The sequence below is a fragment of the Microcaecilia unicolor genome, chromosome 10, assembly GCF_901765095.1.
Source record: "Microcaecilia unicolor chromosome 10, aMicUni1.1, whole genome shotgun sequence".
NCBI lineage: Eukaryota > Metazoa > Chordata > Amphibia > Gymnophiona > Siphonopidae > Microcaecilia > Microcaecilia unicolor.
Window position 1 is genome coordinate 64,528,619 of NC_044040.1, and position 27,958 is coordinate 64,556,576.

Sequence of the window (27,958 nt, forward strand, 5' to 3'; positions counted from 1 at the left end):
GATAAGGAAGGCAAAAAGAGACTTCGAAAAGGAGATTGTGTTGCAGGAAAAACATATAGTAAAAACTTTAATAGGAATATTAGAAGCAAGAAGCCAGTAAAAGAATCAGTTGGACCTCTAGATGACCGAGGAGTAAAAGGGAAGAAAAGGCCATAGCAGAGAGATTAAATGAATTCTTTGCTTCAGTCATCACCAAGGAAGATGTAGGGGAGATACCAATGCCAGAAATGGTATTCAATGCTGATGAGTCAGAGAAACTGAAACAAATCTCTGTAAACCTGGAAGATGTAATGAGTAATTTAACAAATTGAAGAGTAGCAAATTGCCTGGACCAGATGGTATACATCCCAGAGTACTGATAGGACTGAAAAATGAACTTGCAGGGCAATTGTTAGTAATATGTAATCTATCTATTAAATCAAACATTGTACCAGAAGATTGGAGGGTGCCCAATGTAATGCCAATTTTTTAAAAGGGTTTCAGAGGTGATCCAGGAAATTATAGCCCAGTGAGCCTGACGTCAGTGCAGGGCAAAATGGTAGAAACTATTATGAAGAACAAAATTACAGAGCATATACAAAGGCATGGATTAATGAGACAAAGTAAACATAGATTTAGTCAAGGGAAATCTTGCCTCACCAATCTACTTCATTTCTTTGAAGGGGTGAATAAACATGTGGATAAAGGTGAGCCGGGCAATGATGTGTATCTGGATTTTCAAAAGGCATTTGACAAAGGTACCTCATGAACAACTCCTGAGAAAATTAGAAAGTCATGGGATAGGAGGTAATGTCCTTTTGTGGATTAAGAACTGGTTAAAAGATACAAAACAAAGAGTAGGGTTAAATGGTCAGTATTTTCAATGGAGAAGGGTAGAGAGTGGGATTCCCCAGGGATCTGTGCTGGGACCGCTGCTTTTTAACATATTTATAAATGATCTAGAGATGACACAAGGTTATCCAAAGTTGTTAAATCACAAGAGGATTGTGAAAAATTACAGGAGGACCTTACGAGACTGGGAGACTGGGCATCTAAATGGTAGATGACATTTAATTTGCGCAAGTGCAAAGTGATGCATGTGGGAAATAGGAACCTAAATTATAGCTATGTGATGCAAGGTTCCACATTAGGAGTCACCTCCCAGGAAAAGGATCTAGGTGTCATCATTGATAATATGTTAAAATCCTCTGCGCAGCGGCGGCGGCTAATAAAGCAAATAGAACGTTAGGAATTATTAGAAAAGGAATAAAAAAAACTAAACTAACCACACCTAAAATACTGTGTGCAATTCTGGTCACCACATCTCAAAAAAGATATAGTGAAATTAGAAAAGGTACAGAAAAGGGTGAAAAAATGATAAAGGGAATGGGATGACTTCCCTATAAGGAAAGGCTAAAGCGGCTAGGGCTCTTCAGCTTGGAGAAGCGACAGCTGAAGGGAGATGATAGAGGTCTATAAAATACTGAGTAGAGTGGGTAGACGTGAATCACTTGTTTACCCTTTCCAAAAATACTAGGACTAGGGGGCATGCAATGAAGCTACTAAGTAGTAAATTTAAAATAAAGCAGAGAAAATATTTCTTCACTCAACTTATAATTAATCTCAGGAATTCATTGCCAGAGAATGTGGTGAAAAGAAGTCAACTTAGCAGGGTTTAAAAAAAGGTTTGGATAATTTCCTAAAAGAAAAGTCCATAGGCCATTATTAAGATGGACTTGGGAAAATCCACTGCTTATTTCTAAGATAAGCAGCATAAAATCTGTTTTACTCTTTTGGGATCTTGCCAGGTACTTGTGACCTGGATTGGCCACTGTTAGAAACAGAATAGTGGGCTTGATGGACCATCGGTCTCTCCCAATATGGCAACACTTATGTTCTTATGTAACATGATTATTACCTGTTGTTTTATCATCAGTCTCATTTTATGTAATGGGACCTAGTTGGTAGTGACGTGTTAATGGTATTAATGCACCCTAATACGGTAAAGAATTATAAAAAGCACTTCATTCTTAGATGAATGTTATCACTTTTCTATCCTTAGGTTATTAAAAGAATACTTTTTTCCCCTATAGTCTCGACGTTTAATAATCTGCTTGAAAAATTAAATAAGATACTTATTCTATAATATGCATTCCTGTATTAACCTGTTAACTGCTTGCCAAAAGTTTGCATGCATATGAATGTGAGTTATGCATTGAACAGGTAAGACTGTACTGTTTGTTGCCTTATGCTTAGACATCTTTTTAACTATATAAATGTTTTGTCTGCTTCTCTTTCTTCTCTAACTTTCAGAAATCTTTTTTGCAACTTCTCCTGTCATGCATATCTTCCCAACGATGTATAAGGGTACTGTGATTCTCTTTCTCATTGTAACGACTATATTAAGCAAAGTAAATATTAACTTTATATAGGGTATTATACTGTGAGGCGTATTTTCAAAGCACGTAGACCTACAAAGTTACTTAGAGGGGCATTTTCGATATGACGTCTAAATCTGACTTTGGACATTTTGCTGAAAATACCCAAAAATGAAGTAGGAAAGAATAGAAAGCAGATCTAGTGAATTAAAAGAGAAGTGGTTTATTGAAACAGGTACCTGACAAGGCCACGTTTTGCCCTCGGTTAAATATTTTGATTATATTTTTAATTGTGTTTTTCATATATGTTTATTTATTTATTTATTTTTAATTATGTTAATAAGGAGATTTATTATGTATGTTTTTATTTTGTAGTTTTTACCCCTGACACAGCCTGAGGGTGAAACGTGGCCATGTGGGGTAACTGTTTCAATAAACCACTTTTCTTTTAATTCACTAGATCTGCTTTCTGTTCTTTAATATTTTTATTTAAGCAGGCAGATTGGTGCCTCTTGTTTTGTTTTTCCAAAAAGTCAAGTAGTGCACATGGCCATTTTCGAACCTGGAAAAATAGCCATTTTCCAGACGTTTCCCCCCAGATTCTATATATCACGTTGAGATTTTCACATGGAAATCGAAGCATATTCCATATCAATGCGCATAAATTAATTGATTAACAAGCCAATCAGCACTAATTGCCAGTTAACAAGCAATTATTGAGACTAATGATCATTAATTAGAATTTATGCGCAGAACTGTCTAAGCAAATGTTAGAACGTACTGTGCGTAAATTCTAAGTCACATAGTTGAAAAGTGGGCATGGTCATGAGTGTGGAATAAGTGGGTTGTGGGTGTTTCCAAAATCTATGTGCATTGTTATAGAATACACCCGGTCTGCACCTAATTTAGGGGCCCTTTTACAGAGCAGAAGTAAGCCCAACGCGGGCTTACCATTCATTCTTTTGGGACTACCGCCGGCCCAACATGGCTGCTGGCGGTTGTCCTGCCTCGAACGTGCACCATTTCCGGGGGAAAAAGAAACCTCCCAGAAATGTCTAGCACAGCGGTAACCTGGCAGTAATTGGGTTAGCGCTGGAGCCCTTATTGCCACTTCAGTGCATGGCAGTAAGAGTTCCCTGCCGCATGGCCACGCGGTGAGAATTATCTCACCATGTGGCCATTTTTTTTTGGGGGGGGGGGGGTTTACTAGCTGCGGGGAAAAAGGACCCTGGCGCACAGTAAAAATGGCCCCCGCCACCAGCGCATGGCTCTTTTTCCTGCAGTTTAGTAAAAGGACCCCTTAGGCACTGCATGTAAACCAAGTTTTACTTGGCTAACTGCCCGTGACTAAATGTAGTCGCATGGACTGGCAATCAGCGTATTCTATGAATCACACAGAAATTTAGGCTTGTTCTATAATGTTCATCTAAATTAAGGCGCACTTTATAGAATGTGCTTAGGTGAATTTCATTTCAGCATCATATTTTTAGGCGTGATATATATAGAATCTATTCCTTTGTGCTTAGTGCATCAATCTTTCTGGACCATTTTTGAAAAAAAAAATGTCCAAGTGAAAATTGCACAAAATCAAGTCATTGGGATTTAGGAGGAGCCTGCATTCTTAGTAGACTGGCCACACAAATATTCCAGCAGAGCAGTGGACTTCACATAAAAGGTGCCAGGTACGCAGCTCACCCTTACCCCCTTATATTGTATGGTAAGCCCTCCAAACCCCACCAAAAACTTACTGTAACCAACTATACACTACTACAATAGCCCTTATGCCTGTAGGTGTCACCTATGTGTGAATAAAGTAGGTTTTTGGTGGGTTTTGGGGAACTGACACTTTCCACTACAAATGTAACAGAGTGGATTATGGATCACTTTCTCTACAGTGCACTGCACCAACCACTAGGCTACTCCAGGAACTTGCATGCAGTTCTAATAGGACTGGCTATAACATCTGAAGCTGTCACAGAGGCTGGTATATACTGTTTCACTCACATCTTTGGGGGTGGGGTGGGAGGGGGGTCGGTGACTACTGGGGGAGTAAGTGGATATCATTTTTTTTATTCATCCAGTAGTCATCTTGTCGTTTAGTGCACTGTTTTGTGGCATTATTAAAACATGTCTAGACCAAAACACCCAACTATAAGCCCTGGATGTTTTTGCTTTTTGTCCATAATGGCAGGAAAACGTCAAAGTGTTAGGCGTTCCCAAATCCCACCCTTAACATGCCCTCAGTTTGCCTCCTTGTGATTAAGATGCACTGTAGATGATCAGCATAGAAATACATCTAAAAAAGTAGATTTCAAAAATAGTAATTTGGATGTTATTGTGTGGTTTATGTCACATTTGGGACATTTACTCTTTCAAAAATGAGCCCCATAGTAACGTATGGAACTTTGTAAGTATAAGTGGTATGAAAATGAGCCCCTTAGTGACATATTTAGAGATATCTAGCATGCTCCATAGGTTTACATTTTAGATCACTGCTTTTTATATATAGTATAATTGACTATGGAACTCATTTTCAAAGCACTTAACATTTCAAAGTTCCATAAATTACTATGCAACTTTGTAAATCTAAGTGCTTTGAAAATACGCCTCTAAGCTAACACTAATGTAGCTATTAATGTACACTATAGAATCAATTAAATTATGAATAAAATGTGTCTTCCAAAATTGTTTCAATGAAAATTTAGGGTTTTATAACAGTATCCTATATGTGATTCTGACCTTACGTAGTCTCACAATTTCATTTTCTTTTTGTTGTGCCTTCAGTGCGACCACTTTATCCAAGGATCAGAAATATTACCACAGCTGAGACCTATGCAACTGTCACTTGGGATTATGAGGGACCAGATGTGAACTTATATGTTGAATATGGTGTAGCATTCAGTAAGAAGTTGCTTGTTTAAAATATTTGAAACATTAAGATGTTTTTCAAGTGGTTTTGCCCATCCAGAATAGTGCATGTGTTACACTAACATCAAGGGCTAGAATTACTGAAGTGTGTTACTGTGTGACAGTGTAATTAGGGAGTAATTCATAAATGGATGTTTAGTAGGAGCTGACATTCCTTCATATCATACTAATGCAAAAGGGTATATATATGCTTAGGTGTAAGCATTTACATCAGTCATATAGTTAGTGTGAGTATACACGCCTCTGGAGACAACTTGCAAAACCTACTGTATTCTTTAAGCTACACATGTAATTATACATCCTGCCCACACTCCAGACAAACTGCACCCATGTGAATGTTCACCTGTAAACTACACACAAAGATATGCATGTAGATACAGAATAATGCTCAGAGGCAGCCCTACTATTAGGCCACCTGAGGTAGGGGGCCTCAGGCAGCACTCTTCAGGGAGCGCCATATCCCCTCACACCGGCTGCAGTATAGCATCTCCCCCCTTCCTTTTTCAATCCCCTCCCCCAATTCTATCTTTACTTATTAAAAATTGACAGCAGCAGCCACTCCCATTGGCTGCCCTGCCACCGGCACCAGCCTCTTCTCTCTACTATGGCCCGCCTCTGCCATCTTTTAGAAAACAAAGATAGGCATGAGGAAGGGGGTTGAAGAAGGAAGGGGGGAGATGCTAGACTACGGCCGGGGGTGTGTGTGGGGGGGGGGGGCGGGGTGCCAACTCAGCTCTCGCCTCAGGTGGCAGATTGCCTTGGGTCACCCCTGATAGTGCTTAGCCAGCATTTGGGCACATATGCGCTTTTATTCTGATCATTTACTTGCATAACTGGCACATAAATGTTAGTGTCTACTTTATAGAATTACCCCTTTAGGTGCTCAGGTTAGAAGTGCTACTTAGGTTTTAGACATGCATAAATCAGCATTTAGATGCTGCTACTCAGAAGTAAATGTTGGCACAAAAGGCCATTAGCACTGGACTAGCACAAGCGTTTACCGGTACACAATGCTCAAAAGGCCTTACCATGGGAAACAACGAGCTCTGCGGACAACAATGCAAATAGCATACAAATGTAGGCAAACAAGCCCATTTCTTATCCCCCCCCCCACCCCGATGCTCAGACAACAGCACAGTCGACAAGCGCACCCTTCCCGCCGAAAACCTAATTCCAGCTCAGAGCAGGCGTTAGGGTGGCTGAAGAGCAATTTTTCATGGATACCCAGATCTGGAGAGGAGGGGAGGGGGCTCAGGATCACAAGGAAGGCACACTATTTCAGACACAGGAAAAAAAATGTCAGATTTTTGCCTGTTGTTTTGGGCCCGAAACAACATAAAAGGAATCCCTAGTTCAAGTTTGCTGACCAAGGCAAATGTGAGCCTGAGTGAGTCCACTCCTGTGAAAGACAGGACACTAGAATTGCCAATTTTATAATAGAGTTACAATATTAAAATATTTTTTTTAATGATTTCACTTTAGAGTTCGCTCCAGTCACTCCATCTCTATGCCTCGGCACAGGGGCATGCACACAAGAGCTGCTTGACACACAACTCTTGAGTGCATGTGTCAAGCACAATCCTGCACCTAAATTCCCTAATGCTCAACAATAACATGCCTATATTTGCATGTCATTAGCATTGAGCATTTGGGAGTTTTCTGACGCACTGTTCCGGCGCTGTTTCTCTGGCACTATTCAGTACAATGCTGGAGTTTTGAGCATCGGGGCATTAGAGGTTTATATTTTATAAACCGTCTAAATCTTGATTTTACAAAGCTAGGATATACACATCTAAAACAGTGCTTCCTAAACTTGGTCCTGGAGGCCCCTCAGCCAGTCAGGTTTTTAGGATAGCCACAATGAATACTCATGAGAGAGATTTGCATGCACCACACACTGCATGTAAAATCTCTCTCATGAATATTCATTGTGGATATCTTGAAAACCTGACTAGCTGGAGAGCCTCCAGGACCAGGTTTAGGAACCACTGCTCTAAAACATGCAGATGGCAAGGGGGCATGTTCTCAGTATGTTCTGGTGGGGGGGGGGGGTGGGAGGGGAGGACTAGGGTAGGCCTAAAAGATGGATTGTCCATTTCCCAAAAGATAAATGTTAGAATTATCGCCTGCTATCCAGGAGATCTAGCTTTCAGAAAAGTGCTCCTATCAAACAGTGCTCCATGGAGGCATTGGGGAAGGTTGCCCCCTTAATCCCACAGTGGTTGATTTCCCCACCTCCCACCCCCGAAAGCTAAACTAGGAAGGGATCCCAGTCTCTGATAGCTTGGAGAAAATAAATGTTTGTTTCTAAAATGGGTGACATAAATGTTTGTGTTTTTTTGCATTAATCGTTTATATTGCTACTTCTTCACATAGATGTTTCTGTGCCCATTTTGGCCCAATTCATATTTTAGATGTCTATAATTCTTAAATGGATACTCCTGCCATATGACTGGCACAGAAATGTCTATTTCACCATGTATTTTACAGCAGGTTCTGTGCTGGCAAATTCCGTTCTAAATATTAGCGGAACTTAATATCCTGACCTGGACATCTCAGTTCCAATTTAAAATACTGCTGTTAATATGCATTATTAGTAAATAAGCCCCACTGCCTACAACGGGACCTGTAGTTAGTGTGTGATAACACAGTAGTGCATTTTCATAAATCTATCCCTTGATGTTAGAGTTTCTGTTAAAAATTGAGCATGATGGAAATCTATGTGAAAGGGAAGGGTAATAAGGGAATGGGTTTGGCCGAGATGGTTAAAATGATAGGATTCTTCTGCTAGCTTAACTAATGGAGAGGCTAGTTTAACCTATGTACAGAGTCTTTGGGTTAGAAATAAAAGGTTACTGTTTCAAATTCCAAAAATGCCAGTAGGATTAATAAATGTTGGCATGTAACATGCATAGTGAATATAGATCCTTCATAGACCAAAAAGATGTTTCATTCATAATTCTTTAATATTAGAGTCAAAAGTAAAACTATAATACTTAATAAAACTAGAAGCATGGTCATTACCTTCATTAGTAATAATTGTATTAGTAATATAATTTTGCAGATGTACCTGCCTTACAGTAGAGATGTTAGTGTTAATTGGATTGTCGGAAGTCCCCTGTGCTGGCAGATATTGTTACATGTTTTTACTTTTTCTTGGAACACAGCAATTGGCCTGCTAATTGAAAGCTATCTGATCAGTTTTGGCTGTAGACTGTACCATTTTTGTATTTTATATTTGATTAAAACCCTACTCTAAGCTCACAGGTGACAGAGTAGCTGTACCTTGTCTCTCAGTTCAAAGTGTGTCCTCAGAGTTTAACCAAAAGTGCACTGTCTATGAACACCGAGAAATTAGAAATAACTGGAAACTTTCAAATTTGTTGTTTTCTTAAAATTATTTTAGGCAAAGAAGATTGGAAAAAAGAATCTGTAAATGGGTCTCGGAGCTTCTTTATATTAGAGGGTTTAACACCAGGAACAGCATATAAAGTCCGAGTTGGTATTGAGGGTGTCTCTGATTTTGTGAGTTCAGAGGAAACATTTCAGACAGGTCCAGGTGAGGCATGTTATGTAAAACAATGCAAGAAAAAAAGGGGGGTGCTCACAAATTTCACAAACAGTCAAGCAGTGTAAAACCATGATCATTTTGTCTTACAGTTTCAACTATGTTCTGTGGCAGCATTTGAATACATGCCTTTCATAGGAGCCAGCTTTGTGGGTGCCAGTGGGTACCAAGCACCCCCAATATTGAGCGAGCACCTTCATTGTGCCCAGAGGGGGGTAAATTATATTGTGTTTGTTACCCCACGTCATTTTGAAATGCTGGCACCTAGCCATTGTAACTGTATTGTGACCACTGGGGGATGAGGTTTTTTTTTTTTTTTTGGGGGGGGGGGTCATAGGAAACTGTTGGCTGCTGAATTTGTCACATTTGTGTTATCTACTCTAACAAACAGCTCTTTAACCCTGCTCCTTGGTGTGGCTGTCTGCCATGGATAATATGGACTGACTATGCACATCAATTTTTCATAGTTATTTCAGTATGCATTATAGTATAATGTGCCTCTTTAAATCATGTTGCATCATGGTTTGATTTAATATATATATTAATATATATATATTTATATATATATATATTAATATATATATTATATATATATATATATATATATTATATATATATATATAGCAAAAACAAAATGGCTGTCTATAGCTTTTGACAGAGAATCTGAATTGAAATTTTCATACATTAGTATCAGTGCTCACATACCATATGCATATAGGTCTCAAGAACTCTCCAAATTTTGTATCTAGGGGCAGGGGTAAATGCTTAATGCATATGAGATCAGCTGTGATTCATAATAAAAGGGACATTTTAAATCAACCATGGCCAACATGAATCAATATTTCTCCAATGATTTGCACATCTCTAATATTTATTTATTTATTTATTAGTGTATTTATACCCCATATTATCCCCACAATCAAGCAGGCTCAATGTGGCTTACATTAGCCAGAGAGAGAACTCTGGGCGATAACAGATACAAATGAGAATAATAGAGTAGTAGTATAAAGTCATCAACAGCCAGGCATTGGATTTCCTTAACCTGTACACTATGCTTATATTTTTTAAATATATTATCCTATATAATAATTCTCACCTCCAACGTTCTGTGCTTGGGACCGTGGCTCCTTGGCTGGAGGTGGTCTGTGAGGCAGACACGCACTGACGTCACTGACGTCAAAACAGCTGATTGCAAGGCAAGGGGAGGAGTAGGGAAACACGCGCAGCGTGTTTCCCTACTCCTCCTACTGCCTCGGAATCAGCTGTCACCCCCCCCCCCCGCACTATGACCCCCTCGAAACCCACCCCCTCCCGCGAACCTGTCGATCCCCCCCCCCCCCGCCGGAACGCCGAAAACTGCCGCCGCCGTTGTTGTACTACCTTCCCTTCCCTTCGGTTGTTCAATCATCTTCTTAGAAAGTTTAACTCCATGCGTCTGACGTCAGACGCACGGAGTTAAACTTTCTAAGATGATTCAACAACCTACGGGAAGGGAAGGTAGTACAACAACGGCGGCGGCAGTTTTCGGCGTTCCGGCGGGGGGGGGGGGATCGACAGGTTCGCGGGAGGGGGTGGGAGAAGAGGGTGGCCAACAACAGCATGGATGCGAGCGGGGGGGGGGGGGGGGAAGAGGCCGGCCCAGGCTGGCACATGGGAGAGAGAGGAGCACGGATGCGAGGGGGGGGGTCATGGAAGGGAGAGAGGGGACTTGCTGGAAAAGGATGAATGGAGGCGGCAGGGGACAGAGGAGCATGGATGGCAATGGATTGGGAGGGCAGGCCTCAGGGAGAGAGGGCAATTGCTGGATAGGGAAAATGGAGGGGCCAGGTGACAGATGAGCATGGATGGGCATGGATTGGAAGGGCAGGACTCAGGGAGAGGGGAATTGCTGGATAGGGATGAATGGAGGGGACAGATGGGCATGGATGGATATGGATTGCAGGGCAGGCCTCAGGCAGAGAGGGGAAATGCTGGATAGGGAAAAATGGAGGGGCCAGGTGACAGATGAGCATGGATGAGCATGGATTGGAAGGGCAGGACTCAGGGAGAGGGGAATTGCTGGATAGGGATGAATGGAGGGGACAGATGGGCATGGATGGATATGGATTGCAGGGCAGGCCTCAGGCAGAGAGGGGAAATGCTGGATAGGGAAAAATGGAGGGGCCAGGTGACAGATGAGCATGGATGGGCATGGATTGGAAGGGCAGGACTCAGGGAGAGGGGAATTGCTGGATAGGGATGAATGGAGGGGACAGATGGGCATGGATGGATATGGATTGCAGGGCAGGCCTCAGGCAGAGAGGGGAAATGCTGGATAGGGAAAAATGGAGGGGCCAGGTGACAGATGAGCATGGATTGGAAGGGCAGGACTCAGGGAGAGGGGAATTGCTGGATAGGGATGAATGGAGGGGACAGATGGGCATGGATGGATATGGATTGCAGGGCAGGCCTCAGGCAGAGAGGGGAAATGCTGGATAGGGAAAAATTGAGGGGCCAGGTGACAGAGGAGCATGGATGGGCATGGATTGGAAGGGCAGGACTCAGGGAGAGGGGAATTGCTGGATAGGGATGAATGGAGGGGACAGATGGGCATGGATGGATATGGATTGCAGGGCAGGCCTCAGGCAGAGAGGGGAAATGCTGGATAGGGAAAAATGGAGGGGCCAGGTGACAGAGGAGCATGGATGGGCATGGATTGGAAGGGCAGGACTCAGGGAGAGGGGAATTGCTGGATAGGGATGAATGGAGGGGACAGATGGGCATGGATGGATATGGATTGCAGGGCAGGCCTCAGGCAGAGAGGGGAATTGCTGGATAGGGATGAATGGAGGGGCCAGGTGACAGAGGAGCATGGATTGGACTCACACTTTCACTCTGACTCTCAAACAGTCACTCTCACATACACTCTCCCAAACATACACACTCCGAGGAAAACCTTGCTAGCGCCCGTTTCATTTGAGTCAGAAACGGGCCTTTTTTACTAGTATATAATAAACTACACAGTGGTTAAGGTCAGCATCAACCTTCTTTGGTTTATAGTTTAGTGCAACATTTCCTTTCCTAGGCTTTGGAGGAATGTCAGTTTCCTTATAAAAAAGTGCAAGAAAGTGTTTGTAGGTATCCCAGGAGGAAGTAACAAATTAGTCATTGACTGTGCTCAGGGTGACTTATTAGTCCATGTGAGTTAATGGTAGAAAGTTGTAGCTTTTGCTATTTGTTACTTTACTCCAGTGCCCATCACACCCAGATCTTGAGAGCTGCCAACAGGTGAGGTTTTCAGGATATCGCTCATGAATATGCATGAGTAAGATTTACACACACTAGAGGTAGTAGGCATGAAAATCTCTCGCATAATGCAATAAAGATATCCTGAAAACCTGACTCATTGGTTCCCCTTGAGGACTAAGAATGAATACCAAGTCACTACTCTTCATTTCAAGCAAAGTGTACCATGGAGTGCCACGAAGATTATACTTTTCTTGCTTAATATTATGAATTACAAAAATACAAACATGTATCAAGAAGCCCAAAATGATGATTAAAATAATGTGTTTATGAAACAGTATAGCAAAGAAAAGAAGATGCTTTATTGGAGAAGTATGGTAAGATTCTAGATTGCTTTCCACATTTTGAAATGTTTTTTTTTAATGTACATGTGTTCAAAATATTATTGAACATATTGTTAGATTTCCTGTAAGTTTTTATAAAATAAAAATATATCTGTACATTCAGTGTTGGTTTGGAAAAGGATTTTGCCACAAGGTGGTCTTGTACTAATAGATCTTCAGAAAACAAAATAGTGAGAGTAGTGTACTTGTGAATTAGTGATAGAACAGTTTACATAGCTTGGTGTGCTTATATTCTATTGCAGAGGTTGGCAACTCCGATCCTAAAGTGTTACTAGCCAGTTTGATTTTTGAGATATCTGCTCTGAATATGCATAAGATGTATTATGCTTGCATTTCCTCCATTGGATGCAAATGCATCTTATGTATATTCATTGTAAATATTCTGTAAATCACAACTGACCTATTGCAGCAGTCAAGGATCAGATTTACCTACTTGTGCTCTGTTGTGAATTTTGGCTACTTTGACGTTTTTTTCCCAGCTTTGTCAGGGAATGACCTTAATTTGCAGAAGTCTTTTCCATGCTGTGTGAAAGTCTGGCTGCTTAGAGAGGGGGATAAGAGATGGGGGTGATAGAGACCAAAGATATCTTACTAGACAGTGCCCTTGTATAATGCATGATGTTACCATTTGGACGAAAATAGTCCCTCAAGCATGATACCTGAGCACCAGACGTTTGCTTCTTAATTTGTGGTTTTCAATCAGTCTAATTAATTAGCACACTATTAGCAGCTTCGATATGCAGCCGGATTTAAAAAGCTTTGCAGCATGAAATGTTTAAAGTAAACAGGAACTGTGGTGTGAAGTTAAGTAATACACTTTAGAAATAAGACAGAGAATCCAAGAAACTGCTGGCTTTCATCTATACCTTTGTGACTATGTACTCTGTGGCATGTGCTTGTTTTCTGTCTAGTTTTACATGCTATACTTATTATGTGTGTCTTATTATATGCTAATGAAATGTTTAATACTTAACTATTTTGGATTGTTTCCAAAACATGAATTGATTCTAACAATCATGCTGGTAAAAATAATTGATATAAAATTACATGTAGCTATTACACAAGTACTTTTGTTCAGATTTGCTAATTAAAAATGCAAGCTGTTTACCCACACGTTCCTACCAGTTTGACAGTTAAAGGGCATAGTTATCAACGAGGGCTACTGTTATGTTGTTTTACCATTAACCCTAGTTATTAGTTACTAGGTCTTATTGCATAAAACGGGACCTGTGGTGAATAGCACGAGTTAAGGTTAAATAACATGTCTTAATGATAGCCTGCATTGATAAATACACCCTAAGTCTGTGTTATCACCAAGTTAAGCTGTATGTTAAAGTCCTTGTTGTGTTGTTTTGTTTTGTTTTGTTTTCCTTTCCGTAAAGGCAGCAGTGTAGAATTGTAATAATTCTACTGGTCCCTCAAAAACTACATTTTATTGGGCCAAAAATAAAAACAAAAAAACAATTTATTGTGGCTTGAAGATCACGTAGGACCCTTCCTCAGATATGATGCAACACATGAGTTATATCTGAAAAAAAGATGTGTGTGGTCTTGAAAAGTCTCTCCCCCCCCCCCCCCCCCCCCCCCCCCCCCAATATTCAAAAGCATTTAACTGCCAGGATCGCCACCTGACTGGTTAAATGTCTCATAACTGGCTATATGCAAATTTTCAATAGGACATGGCCAGCCATGACCCGCTGAAAATTCACGCCGATTTTTAAATTGAGTTTGGCAGCCATATTTGACTGCAGGAATGCCAGGCCTATCTTTGGCTGATTCAAACTTCACCGGCTAGTGCTGAATATTGGCTCGGCTGGTTATGTTTGAACCGGCCAAAAATAATATTCAACGCCTGTCAATGGAAATGGCCCGGCATTGAATATTCGGGCTCAATGCCAACTGCGGGAGTTAGCCGGGCTAACTACTGAGGTCTAAATATTGGGCTCCTATACTACATCTTTGTGTTTGTCCAATGAAAAGAATTATTACATGGCAAATTGCAAATGGCCTGCTGTATAATTTGTTATATGAATCATCATAGAAAGCACTGCACTTCACTTTGCATAGTACAGAGATATGCATTTTGTATGCACAGGTTCAAATCAGACAAAACCTTTGCAACAGAGAAATGTAGGAGAAGAATACCATGGTTTTAAATATTTTTAGAAAAAATATTCTTCATAAACCTCTTCATTTCCTCTCAGGGTAGAATTAAAGTGAGGAAACTGAAGTCCTTCTTGTGGTTTCTACTGGATTTTCACTAGCTTTTATTCATATGGGATAATTCTCTAACTAGGAGCCTCAATATAGGTACTAAAGGCTGAATTCAGTTAATGCTGCCTAAAGTTAGGCACTGAACATATCCGTGCTAAGCTAGTATTCTGTAAAGCCTTTGCAGAATACTAGCTTTGCACAGATCTCACAAGTAATGTTGGGTGCTGGATTTACACCTGCTAAAACCTGGTGTAAAGCCAGCACCCAACTTAGGCACAGATATAATATTATTCTATAACATGAAGCCTAATAATTTATTAAGATTATTAGTTCCTTACCCCTTAATTCTATAAAGTTGCACACCCAAATTTGTGACTAGTGTACAAATTTCTATGTTCAATTTATGGAATGAAGTCCGTTAATAATCATACAATGTAATAAAATAATGAAATTGATTTCTAACTTGCATTATGTAAAAATTCTAAATGGGGAACAAAAGTACATACTAATTAAAATAAAACAATACAAGTCATACAACATGAAGCATAACAACACAATCAACAATAATAATATAATTCAGTTGCACGTGCAACTTAATAATGAAATGCAAATTAGTGTTAAATTATTGTCTACAATTGGTTCTAATTGGCTTTAAATGTCACTAACTGGTACTAACCTCTGGGAACGCCCCTTGATCTACCCATCTCCCATAGCTATGCCCCTTTTGAGTTGAATGCTGTGAAGATTAGGCTCAGATGTTATAGAATAGTGCACAGGGTAAATGCACATGTAATTCTTAATTACTGCCCAATTAAGTGCCAGTCAACTCCAAATTGATTATTAGTGCCAAATTGACAAATTAGTTTATGCATGCATCTGGGATCTGCGCCTAACATTGAGCAACCTATATAGAATCTGGGGATAAGGGCACTAAAAGTTTTGTTCCCAAAATCTAGGTATACGTAAGTACATAAGTATTGCCACACTGGGACAGACAAAGGGTCCATCAAGTCCAGCATCCTGTTTCCAACAGTGGCCTATCCAGGTCACAAATACCTGGCAAGATCCCAAAAAAGTTCAATGCATTTTATGCTGCTTATCTCAGAAATAAGCAGTGTATTTTCCCCAAATCATTTTAATAATAGTCTATGGACTTTTCCTTTAGGAAGCCGTCCAAACCTTTTTTAAACCCAGCTAAGCTAACTGCTCTAACCACATTCTCCGGCAACAAATTCTAGAGTTTAATTACACGTTGAGTGAAGAAAAATTTCCCCAATTCATTTTAAATTTACTACTTTGTAGCTTCATCGCATGCCCCCTAGTCCTAGTATTTTTGGAAAGAGTAAACAAGCAATTCACATCTACCTGTTCCACTCCACTCATTATTTTATAGACCTCTATCATATCTCCCCTCAGCAGTCTTTTCTCCAAGCTGAAGAGCCCTAGATGCTTCAGCCTTTCCTCATAGGGAAGTCGTCCCATCCCCTTTAACATTTTTGTCGCCCTTCTCTGTACCTTTTCTAATTCCACTATATCGTTTTTGAGATGCGGCGACCAGAATTGAACACAGTATTTGAGGTGCAGTCACACCATGGAGCGATACAAAGGCATTATAACATCCTCATTTTTGTTTTCCATTCCATTACCCACTACCTTGAAAACTATTGACGAAATAACCAACTTTCGTAAATCTCTGAAGACACATCTCTTCAACAAGGCCTGCAAAGAGAACCCATAACCTTATTAAATCACCTCGCCAGCCCACCCAGTTATGAAAGTCTACTTTCTATACCTATCCGCCTAAATATTTTCTTCTTTCCCTTTTTTAATAGTTTTACATCACTAACTGTATCTGACATCCTGAAATGACAAAGCCATAACAAGACTCTGTAAGCCACATTGAGCCTGCAAATAGGTGGGAAAATGTGGGATACAAATGCAATAAATAAATAAAATCTATATATATAAAACTCACCCTCAACGTTCTATTGTCTGACGTCACTGAAGCCAAGGTTTGTAAGTTCGAAGCTCTGAAGCCACGAAAAACACAGTCTCGGGGCCCCGCCCTCACGTCAAACGTTATGGCGTTGAGGGCGGAGCAATTCACTCACATCGACGGCGGCCAGGGCGGCGCAATGGCGTCACTGATGACAAAGGTGCGTTGGGTGGGGGGCCAGAGTCACAAATAGATGGCGACCACGGCGGCACAATGCCGTCACTAACAACGAAGGTGCATTGGGTGGGGGGGCCAGAGGAAAGCCTTGCTAGCGCCCGTTTCATTGGCTCCAGAAACGGGCCTTTTTTTACTAGTAAATAAATAAAATTCCTAATAATACCTAACATTCTATTTGCTTTCTTAGCTGCCACAGCACAATGAGCAGAGGGTTTTAATGCATTATCAATAATGACGCCTAGATCCCTTTCTTGGACGGTGACTCCTAACGTGGAACCTTGCATTACGTAGTTATAATTCAGGTTCCTCTTTCCCACATGCATCACTTTGCACTTGCTCACATTAAACATAATCTGCCATTTAGACGCCCAGTCTCCCAGTCTCGTGATGTACTAAGTTGATATTTTTTAACAGCAAATGTGTGCACTTACCCAGGATTCTATATATCGCACTGAGATTTCTGCATTGAATCGAACCATATTCTATAACAATGCGCATAAACTAATTGGTTAACAAGCTAATCAGTGCTGACAGTTGGATGTTAACAACCAATTAGCACTAGTTGGCATTAATGAGAATTTACATGCAGAATTAAGCGTATTCTGTAACATGGTGCATGTAAATTCTAAGTCACTTAGTTGAAAAGTGGGCGTGGTCATGGGCATGGAATGGGCGAGTCCTGGACATTTCTAAAATCTATGTGCATTGTTATAGAATACACAAGCTCCACTCATAATTTAGGCATTGGGATTTACCACCTAGGTTTACTTGGCGTAACTATCCTTGACTAAATTTAGTCGCGCGGAGCAGCACTCGGCGTGTTCTATGTACCACATAGAAATTTAGGCTTATTCTATAAAGCACACTTAAATTAAGATGTACTTTATGTACTTTATAGAATATGCTTAGGCAAATTTCATTTTGGCGCCGATTTGTTAGGCATGATATATAGAACCTAGTCCTTTATGCATTATAGAATACTAGCATACATCAGCAATTAGGTACCTAAATTAGGCATCATGACATATGCTTGCTTTATGGCAGGTATAATGGGTGCACCTAAATGTTGCAGTTGACACGTAATTGACAGTATTAAATAAAGTACACACTTAAATAGTCAGATCTCCCATGACCTGCCCATATCCTTTCCATGTGAATGCCCCTTTTGCAGTTATGCACTAGAACACTTGGGGCCCCATTTACTAAGGCACACTAGTGGATTTAGCATGCGCTAATGATTAGTGCACATTAAACACTAAAACGTCCATAGGAATATAATGGGCGTCTTATTGTTTAGCATGAAAATATCCCAGAATGGAAGTTTCAATTTGAGTGGCCCCAGAAACCACCATGCGTAACATATGGAAAACCCATGTGGATGAGTAAAGTCTCCATGATTTCTCCACAGGTTCAGTTCGCCCATCCCTATAGGTTAAATTTGCCAGACTTCATTGTAAAGCTTTATTTTAATTTGGGAATGTGTGTCCTATGAAACAATGACTACAGCCATAAGTAGGTTAGCATCTTTGCACAGTTTGAGTAAGTTATTAAAATACTAATGATTGTCAGTACTGGCCAGGAGAAAATGGATTTTTCATAGCTAGACAGACTCCTGAATATCTAAGTAACCAGATTTTATCATGTTGTGTTTCTCCCTTGAATGCCTAATAGTGTGCCTGAGGTTTCAAGGAATTTCCTGAACAAGTATTCTCAGAGTGCAAACAAGTAATGCGTTTATTCTTTTTTTATTCAGACTTGCAGTTAACTGCCCTAATTTCATGCCATCTAATATTGTAACTTTCTACAGTCATGCATCTGTTTCATTAATTATACTCCTTTTAAGTGAAGTTCAGGCTTATTTTCGAAAGTGATCGTCTGCCATTTCCCAACATAAATCGGGAGATGGCTGGCAATCTCTCAAAAGCGGCGAAATCGGTATAATCGAAAGCGGCTTTTTTGACAGCATCGCTGCTTTCCCGTCGCCTCGCCGGCGAAAGTTCAAGGTGCGTGTCGGCGGCGTAGCGAAGGCGGGACATGGGCGGGCATGAGCGTGGCCATCAGATGGCCGGCTTTCGCTGATAATGGAAAAAAAGTGGCGTTAAGCAGTATTTTGTCGGGTTTACTTGGTCCTTTTATTTTCACGGCCAAGCCTCAAAAAGGTGCCCCAACTGACCAGATGACCACCGGAGGGAATGGGGGATGAGCTCCCCGTACTCCCCCAGTGGTCACCAACCCCCTCCCACACTAAAAAAATACAAATCAAAACCTTTTTTTACCAGCCTGTATGCCAGCCTCAAATGTCATACCCAGCTCTCTGAGAGCAGTATGCAAGTCCCTGGAGCAGTTTTTAATGGGTGCAGTGCACTTCAGGCAGGCAGACCCACGTCCATCCCCCCCTACCTGTTACATTTGTGGTGGTAAATGTTAAGCCTTCCAAACCCCCCCCCAACACCCACTGTACCCACATGTAGGTGCCCTCCTTCACCCATAAGTGCTATGGTAATGGTGTAGAGATGTGGGGAGTGGGTTTGGGGGGGATTTAGGGGGGCTCAGCACCCAAGGTAAGGGAGCTATGCACCTGGGAGCTTTTTTTTGTATTTTTTAAACATTTTTAGAAGTGCCCCCTAGGGTGCCCCGGTTGGTGTCCTGGCATGTCAGGGGGACCAGTGCATTACAAATGCTGGCTCCTCCCATGACCAAATGCCTTGTATTTCGCCGGGTTTGAGATGGCTGGCATTTTTTTCCATTATGGCTGAAAAACAAAACCGGCGATCTCAAACCTGGCGAACTCTGGCATTTAGCCGGGCTAAACCGTATTATCGGAAAAAAAGATGGCCGGCCATCTTTTTCGATAATACGGTTCCGCCCAGCTATTGTGCCACCGCCAAGATCTATTTCTCTGGCAACGTTCGATTATGCCCCTCCACGTGTATTTTGTGACCTTTATTGCAATAGCCACTATTGGGTTGATATTCAAAGTGATTTAACCAGTTAAATCGCCTGTTTGGGGCTAACCAGTCATTTTCAGAGGTACTTAACTAGTTAGTGCTGCTGAAACTGGAGTCAGCACCGGGCTGGTTAGGGTGCCAATATTCAGCATTTAACTAGCCAGGTTAACCGCATAGATAGGACCACATAAACGTTAGTCCAGTCTTTATGTGGTAATCTGTAGCCAGTTATATGCTGATTATCACACTTAACCAGCTATGCTTAGCTGGCTTCACGATCCCAGAAATTTAATGCCACTGCCCAGACATGGCCTGGCATGAAGTTCCAGGTTTAACACCAGCAGCAAACAGCAAAACGCTGATCGCTGGCAGCTGAATAAAGAACCCATATCTTTTTTTTGTAGTAGATCATCTAGTTGTGTGCTGAATTGATAGAAGTTATTGATATGCTGACAGTCCATGACTTCAGCCTAGAATTTCAGAATCAAAGCGGTTTAGTTTTTGTGGGTGGGGTTGGGGGAAGGAATTGATTTTTGAATATGATACGAGCGGATGTGGTCCCTCTTCACAAAAGTGGAGACAGAGAAGAAGTGGGAAACTACAGACCGGTAAGCCTCAAGTCGGTGGTAGGAAAAATAATGGAGTCGCTGAAAGAAAGGCTAGTTAACTTTCTAGAAGCCGACGGGTTACAGGACCTGAGGCAACATGGCTTTACCAAAGGAAAATCCTGCCAAACGAATCTTCTTGACTTCTTTGACTGGGTGACCAAGGAACTGGATGAAGGATGTGCGCTAGATGTAATCTACTTGGAATTCAGCAAAGCCTTTGATGCGGTCCCCCAGAGAAGACTCGTGAATAAGCTGAAAGGGTTGAACTTAGGACCGAAAGTGGTGAACTGGATAAGAAACTGGTTGACCAACAGGCAGCAGAGGGTGGTGGTAAATGGAATCCGCTCGGAGGAAAGAAAGGTGAGCAGTGGAGTTTCTCAGGGGTCGGTGCTGGGGCCTATTTTGTTTAATGTATTTGTGGGAGATATTGCTGAAGGGTTGGAAAGAAAGGTGTGCTTTTTTGCGGATGACACAAAAATAGCCAATAGAGTGGATACCCTGGAGGGAGTAGAAATGATGAGAAGGGACCTCCGAACCTTAGAAGAATGGTCGAGGACCTGGCAGTTAAAATTTAATAACTGTACAGTTAACACCAGTATAGGCTGATATCTGTTCCTAAATAATCTAAAAAAAAATATGTTATATATGCAGTGCTCAGTGTGCGTCAATGTGCCTTTAAACCAGATAGTTTGGAAACTATATTAAGCACATCAACTAATTGCCATCATCGCCCTGACCCTTCCTGACCTGCCTATATAGATAGTAGATGGACAAACTATCTTCAATACTAAAAGTCCAGTTCAGTGCTGCTTGATGTGTGCTGCTGAAATCTGTGTCTTTTGTGCTCTATACGTGCTATAAAAGGGAATAAAAACAAGAAGAGAAAATAAGATGTTTAATTTGCTTTTATAGCACATATAGAGCACAAAAGACACAGATATAGTGTAGAGTGATGCACTTGGGGTGCAGAAACCCAAAAGAGAAATACTGAACAGGAGAGGAGAAATTAGTAAGCTTGAATCAGGAGAGAGGCCTTGGGGTGTTGGTGTCTGAGGATCTGAAGGTGAAGAAACAGTGTAACAAGGCGATGGCCATGGCTAGAAGGATGCTAGGCTGCAGAGAGAGGGGCATAACCAACAGAAGAAAGGAGTTGTTGATGCCCCTCTACAAGTCATTGGTGAGGTCCCACTTGGAGTATTGTGTTCAGTTTTGGAGGCCGTATCTTGCTAAAGATGTAAAAAGACTGGAAGCAGTGCAAAGAAAAGAGGTTAGGGCTCTTCAACTTGGAAACAATGGGAGATATGATTGGGTTCTACAAAATCCTGAGTGGTGTAGAACAAGTAGAAGAAAATTGATTTTTTTACTCGTTCCAAAACTACAAAGACTAGGGGACACTTGAGGAAGTTACATGGAAATACTTTTAAAACAAATAGGAGGAAATATTTTTTCATTCAATGAATAGTTAAGCTCTGGAACTCTTTGCCAGAGGAGGTGGTGACAGCAGTTAGGGTATCTGGGTTTAAAAATGGTTTGGACAAATTCCTAGAGGAAAAGTCCATACTCTGCTATTGAGACAGAAATGGGAAGCAACTGCTTGCCCTGGGATTTGTAGTATGGAGTGTTGTCACAATTTGGGTTTCTGCCAGGTACTTGTGACCTTGTTTGGCCACTGTTTGGAAAACAGGATACTGGGGCTAGATAGACCATTGGTCTGACCCCATATGGCTACTCTTATGTTCTTATGTTCATTATTGCTTGCAGCTGTCAAAACTTAAATATTGTGACCACGACAACCTCTTGAGTACAGGGAGTGTCTAATGTCTCAGTGAAAAAGTGAAAACTAAAATCCATATAAATCATGGAGTCACAGCAGCCCGTAGAGGAGATGTATTTGATTCCAGACAAGCAAAATAGACCTCAAACAAATGGCACTAAAAAGTGCTAAGTTCAGTCACATCTCCATAGTCTTGCCAGACAGCAAAGTCCTCCTCGTATAATAATTCAGAGCAGTCACAAGGAAATCCCACACAACTTAAAACACCATATATAGGATTTGGGGGTAAAGACATTTGAGCTGTTATAGATTGATTTAACATTAGGTCATGACCATATATTGAAAAAAAAAGCCACTTAATTCTGCAGCTTAGTAAAACAACTCCTTAATTAGTGGTACTAATTTCTGAATTAAGTCAGTTTCAACTATCTAAATGCCAGAAAATCTGTTCTGTAGCTGATTTCAATTCTAAAACTTAATGTGATTGATATTAAGAAGATGACAAATTGTCAATTCCTGTTTTACAAGTAAAAACTTGAATTTAGAAGTATTTACATAGCTGGGATTTATTTGCCAACCAAATGAGTGGCAAATTATTTTAAATCATTTCTCCTTTTCATAGGACTAACTTAAAATATATTTGACAAGCTTTCAAGAGTTATCCTGTCTTCATCAAGCAGCAGCAATTATTGGTACAGTCAACCAGATTTTAGAGAAACCTTTCTTTTATATTTATGAATTTGAGATTTACATGGTTGCTTCTCTACTCAGCACCCATGATTGATAAATACCATATTTTTTATGTATTGCAGTGTATTTCTTACCACTCTTTAAGCAAGGAAAAGAAACAAATTGTAATTTTATTCCTGCATTCTGATTTTCCCTTTTCTCGTTTTATTTTGCAGCTATGGCAAGCCGACAGGTTGACATTGCCACTCAAGGATGGTTCATTGGTCTAATGTGCGCTGTGGCACTTCTTATCTTAGTCTTGCTGGTTGTTTGTTTCGTCAGAAGGAATAAAGGTGGCAAATATCCAGGTATGATGTGCATGCACTCAGGAATAAAATTAGAAATGTAAGTGGGGTTTTTTTTAAAGTTAAATCTATTTTAGTTTGATGGATTTATTATATGACTTGAAAAGAAATTTCTGTTGCCTGGACAGGTTCATACTAAGGTGCGCTAACAGATTTAGTATGCGCTAACAATTAGCATGTGCTAAATGATAAGACACCCACTATATTCCTTTGGGCATTTTGTCATTTAGCACATGCAATATCTGTTATCGAGCCTTAGTAAAAGGACCCCTAATTTACAACTGTGTCCTGAAGTGAAGGGAACCTACATAATTTTACCATTTTACAGTACTCGGGATGGCTGCCATGATTTCTTGTGATCATCTTGCATTGCTGAGGTAGTATTGCAAGATGACCACTAGGGGTCATGGTGGCCATTTTGTTTCCCTGGTGCTGTCCTAGGCAGCAGCAGAGGAGTTCAGCTGTGCTTGGGAACCACTGAGCCACCAGGGAGACCCAGGGTAGGTCCCAGGGGGAGTGGGGAAGGGTCAAGCACTTGGGAGGTGGGGCTTTATCTCATGGGGGGATGGGGGATCAGAAGCCAGTGTCACTGTCGGGAGGAGGGATGGGGGAATCTAAAGCTGGTATCACAGGACAGTATCGGCAATCCTGACAGTGTATGTTAATGATCTATTACTAGCTGTCATTGCCAGCCACTTCTTTGCCCACCCATATCACGGCCACTCTCCCGTTGTGTAGCTAATGTGGGATTCTTACCACAGTGAAGTCAGGAGACAGTAGTGTGGTCTTATGCCACTGTTCACTAAGTGGTAAACACTGCATTCACTGCTTAACACAGCTTAGAAAAGGGCCCTTATGTTTCATATATACAAGGGTAATTTTTATAACAGGGCACTAAGGTTAATAGGGCAGGGAATGTCCTATTTAAAATCTATTTTATAAAGACACATAAGCATCAAATCCTACAAAAATTGTGCATACATTTTTTAACTGTACCTGCTAACGTGGAGGAGTGGCCTAGTGGTTAGGGTGGTGGACTCTGGTCCTGAGGATCTGAGTTTGATTCCCACTTCAGGCACAGGCAGCTCCTTGTGACTCTGAGCAAGTCACTTAACCCTCCATTGCCCCAGGTACAAATAAGTACCTGTTTATAATATGTAAGCCGCATTGAGCCTGCCATGAGTGGGAAAGCGCGGGGTACAAATGTAACAAAAAAATAAATAAATAAAAAATACACCGCCTTGGGTGAATCTCTTCAAAAAGGTGGTTAATAAATCCAAATTAATTAATTAATAAACATAAATACAAGGTAAGAGGTGTATTATAAACTGATGTGTGCCACATCCATAATCTCAAACTATACTAGGCATATATAAAATGATCTTATGCTGTCTTAAATATGTGGAAACAAATATCATGCTTCTCTTAATTGGGAGGATTAAAAGGCCCTTATGTTAATCTTTCAACATTCCACTTTTAGTAAAAGAAAAAGAAGATGCACATGCTGATCCAGAAATACAGCCTATGAAGGAGGATGATGGAACTTTTGGTGAATACAGGTGAGTACCTGCCATGAACCTTCTTGTCCACTTGTAGATGGCACAATGAAGATTTGCACCCAGAGCAACTCGTTTCCTAGTTTACAGCTTTATTAAATTTATTCACATAATGCAAAAGAGCGATGTTCAGAAATATAGGGCCGAATATTCAGAAAAACACTGAGCTCCTTAATTTTATTTGATAGGATTTATTTACCCCCTTTTGAAGGAATTCACTTAAGGCAGTGTACAGTAAGAATAAATCAAACATAAACAATATACAAGTACAGCAGTAAAAATATTAAAATAGCAATACAAAGGATGACATGGTATACTACTTACAATGTCAACAATGTTGCTTTATGGGGGATATGAAAGTATAAAGCATTCACATAAAGAGTAATCAAAGTTACTGTATGAGTTTCCTCTATTCTAATGTTTTGCAAAATTTGTAGTAAATGAGTAGAATCTTTTACACATGAAGGAATTTTAACTACTTCTGACTAAATGGTAATCTAGAAACTGCGGTAAGGGCTCCAATAGAGATCTCCATCCATTTACAATCAGATGTCCTGGGGGTTCTTTTACATTTTTATGAATCTTGGGTATGAAATACAATTGAGGGACAGCTGGAAATTGTCTACTAAGATATTTATACTCTTTACTATTGATAATACCTTGTTGATTTGCTTTTTGTAATATCACATGCACCTCAACTTGAAAATCATTTGTAGGATCTTCTTCTATAGGTTGATAGAACCCAATATCTCCTAATTGTCTTTCCACTTCTCTTAAATATTGGACCTTATCTTGGACCACTGTACTACCTCCCTTGTCAGCATGGAATATCACAGAAGTCTTACCTGTTTGTAAATCTTTTAAGGCCTTCTGCCATATTTTTGGAAAATTACCTTGTATGTATTGTTTATGTTGCTCAAACCTAACTGTTGGCAACTCTAATTGGCGCCAATTATTAAATAAAATTGCACTTGCAACTGACTTTATTCTATAAATATTTTTTGTTGTTACATTTGTACCCCGCGCTTTCCCACTCATGGCAGACTCAATGCGGCTTACATGGGGCAATGGAGGGTTGTGAAATAATATCTATAGTGGCATGTACCATCGAAGGAAGATCCTTAATACTGTTATGTATATATTAACAACTACAAATTAGAAGATATGTCGAGGGGTATCCATTGAAGTTTTATGAACTGCACTATAGGGCTTCATAAAGTACAAGTGTCTATTTATTACAACAGCTGGATTGTGAAATTCTAGGGATAGAGGGATATTAATATATGGTTTTATTAGATTGGTGTGAATGAGAGGAGTGTGTGATTAAGATTGTGGAAAGGTATTTTTATGTAAATTTGAGATTTTGATACATCAAGCAGAGAGTAATACTTACTATATTGATTGATACCAGTTGTAACTAAAACAAGATATTTACTTAGTAGATGATTATATGTAGTGCATATTCATTGGGGATTACCTGAATTCTCAATCAGTTTGAGATCCTTGTTCCAAATGGTCCCTCTAGGAAAGTTTCATGGCATATACTGAGTCCCCTGTCAACTATCAGTACCCATTTCAGTGAGTAACAATTCTGTTGGCTTTCCATTTGTCTAAACATTTTATATAATTGTAATAATTTTGGGTAGTTGATTTGTCCTATCTCTTCAAGGGGATGTTGGAAACTGGATTTTTATGTAGTAATGTAATAAATCTGTTGTCTTTCCACATTTTTCTTACTGATACAAGTAAAGCCATCATCATGATGTGGGGCATCTGTGGAGACTCTTCTTACCAAAATGAAGAGAATTTATTACAGGATGGGAAGAACTCATTTTAGCTACCTGTGTGACCAGGGGACAATTATGCCTCAGGTGGACATGTGGAAGGTAACTTATAACAAGGTGCCTAAATATGGGCGTCCAATTCCTAACTGTGATCTTATTTGAGTAGTGTTGATGTAATCATTATCCACAGTGCAACCACTGGGCACTAATGCTTCTTACTTGTAATATTCTTCTGATAGTAACTATATTTTCCTTTTTTTCAGCTACAAAATGACATGTTCATGGACAGGAAAGAAGAACATGAAAATCACCCACTCCATTGTGAACAAGCAATACATTGGAGCACCCTGCTCTAGAGATACCAAGTTACTCAGTTCCTGGAGGGAGACTGCTTGGCCTGTCCTGTTTCAAACTTATATCCCAAAGCACTGTGGTATTTGTAATCCCTAATTCCATGCATTGAAATCAGTGCTGCTGGTCCCATAATGCCTCAGAATAGGATTATCGAAAATCCATGACTAATTAGAAATCTCCCTCCTAGAACTGGGCAACTTGGAAGCTCTGCTATTCTTCCCCCACAGAGTCACTGGAATAATAAAGCAGCTTTCTTATATATACCTGTTAGTATTCTGTTCCATTCTCTGGCATTGTAAATGGTGTGTGTTAAAATGAAAATGTGAATCGTAGCATAGTAACTGTGATGGTTGATAGGAAAGTATGATTGTAAGTAAAATTAGTGTTAGTTAGCTGGTGTGGTAGTTGCGTATTGGATGGTAGCTTGTTACCTAGAGTGGTGATTGTGTAGTCTCTGTGCTGTGGCATAAGTTGCTAACTTCTATATGACTATTTGATGGCGTGTACTAGTTCAGGAAGGCTTCAAAAACAGGTTTGTTTTCACTGATAAATTAGATTGGATGAAATGATGGTTACCTGGGTATTGCTTTCTTGATTGATTGAACTTGACATACCACCATTGGCATTTGCACTAAGCATAATAAATAACAACATATATAACAGAAAGACAGGACAAGGATGGAGATCGAAAGAGACATGGGGGAAAGATGGGTAACTGCAGGGGAAGGAAAGGGAAACATGTTAATGTTGCTTGAAGGCCATCTGGAATAACTAGGTTTTTAATGCTCTCTTGAATTTGGGAAAATAGGGTTCAGATCATAAGAGAGGGGAAAATAATTCCACAGAAGGGATCCCAGATAGTAGAAATCAGTATCCATAGAGATGTCTAAATGGAGATGAGAAGGGGTGGGAGTGGAGGAGTTTGGCCTAAAATGACTAAAGGCAAGGACTAAGTATGTAGGGGTTAGATTATCTGCAAGATAGACCAAAGAAGGATTATGGGGGGAGCCTTGTGAACCAGGCTAAGGGCT

At 40.4% G+C, this 27,958-nt stretch overlaps 1 protein-coding gene across 3 annotated transcripts in view; it reads left to right on the plus strand.

Annotated features, from left to right (window-relative positions):
- Nucleotides 1–27,958, plus strand: part of NRCAM (neuronal cell adhesion molecule) — a 231,993-nt gene that overhangs the window by 190,791 nt on the left and 13,244 nt on the right. The window contains exons 26-30 of one of the 3 annotated variants that reach the window (XM_030215841.1): nt 2,293–2,346; nt 5,142–5,258; nt 8,692–8,844; nt 23,105–23,236; nt 24,714–24,792. In XM_030215841.1, the coding sequence (XP_030071701.1) occupies nt 2,293–2,346; nt 5,142–5,258; nt 8,692–8,844; nt 23,105–23,236; nt 24,714–24,792 (535 nt within the window). The remainder of the gene's footprint in view (nt 1–2,292; nt 2,347–5,141; nt 5,259–8,691; nt 8,845–23,104; nt 23,237–24,713; nt 24,793–27,958) is intronic. The other 2 variants (XM_030215842.1, XM_030215843.1) reach the window with 2 other exon arrangements.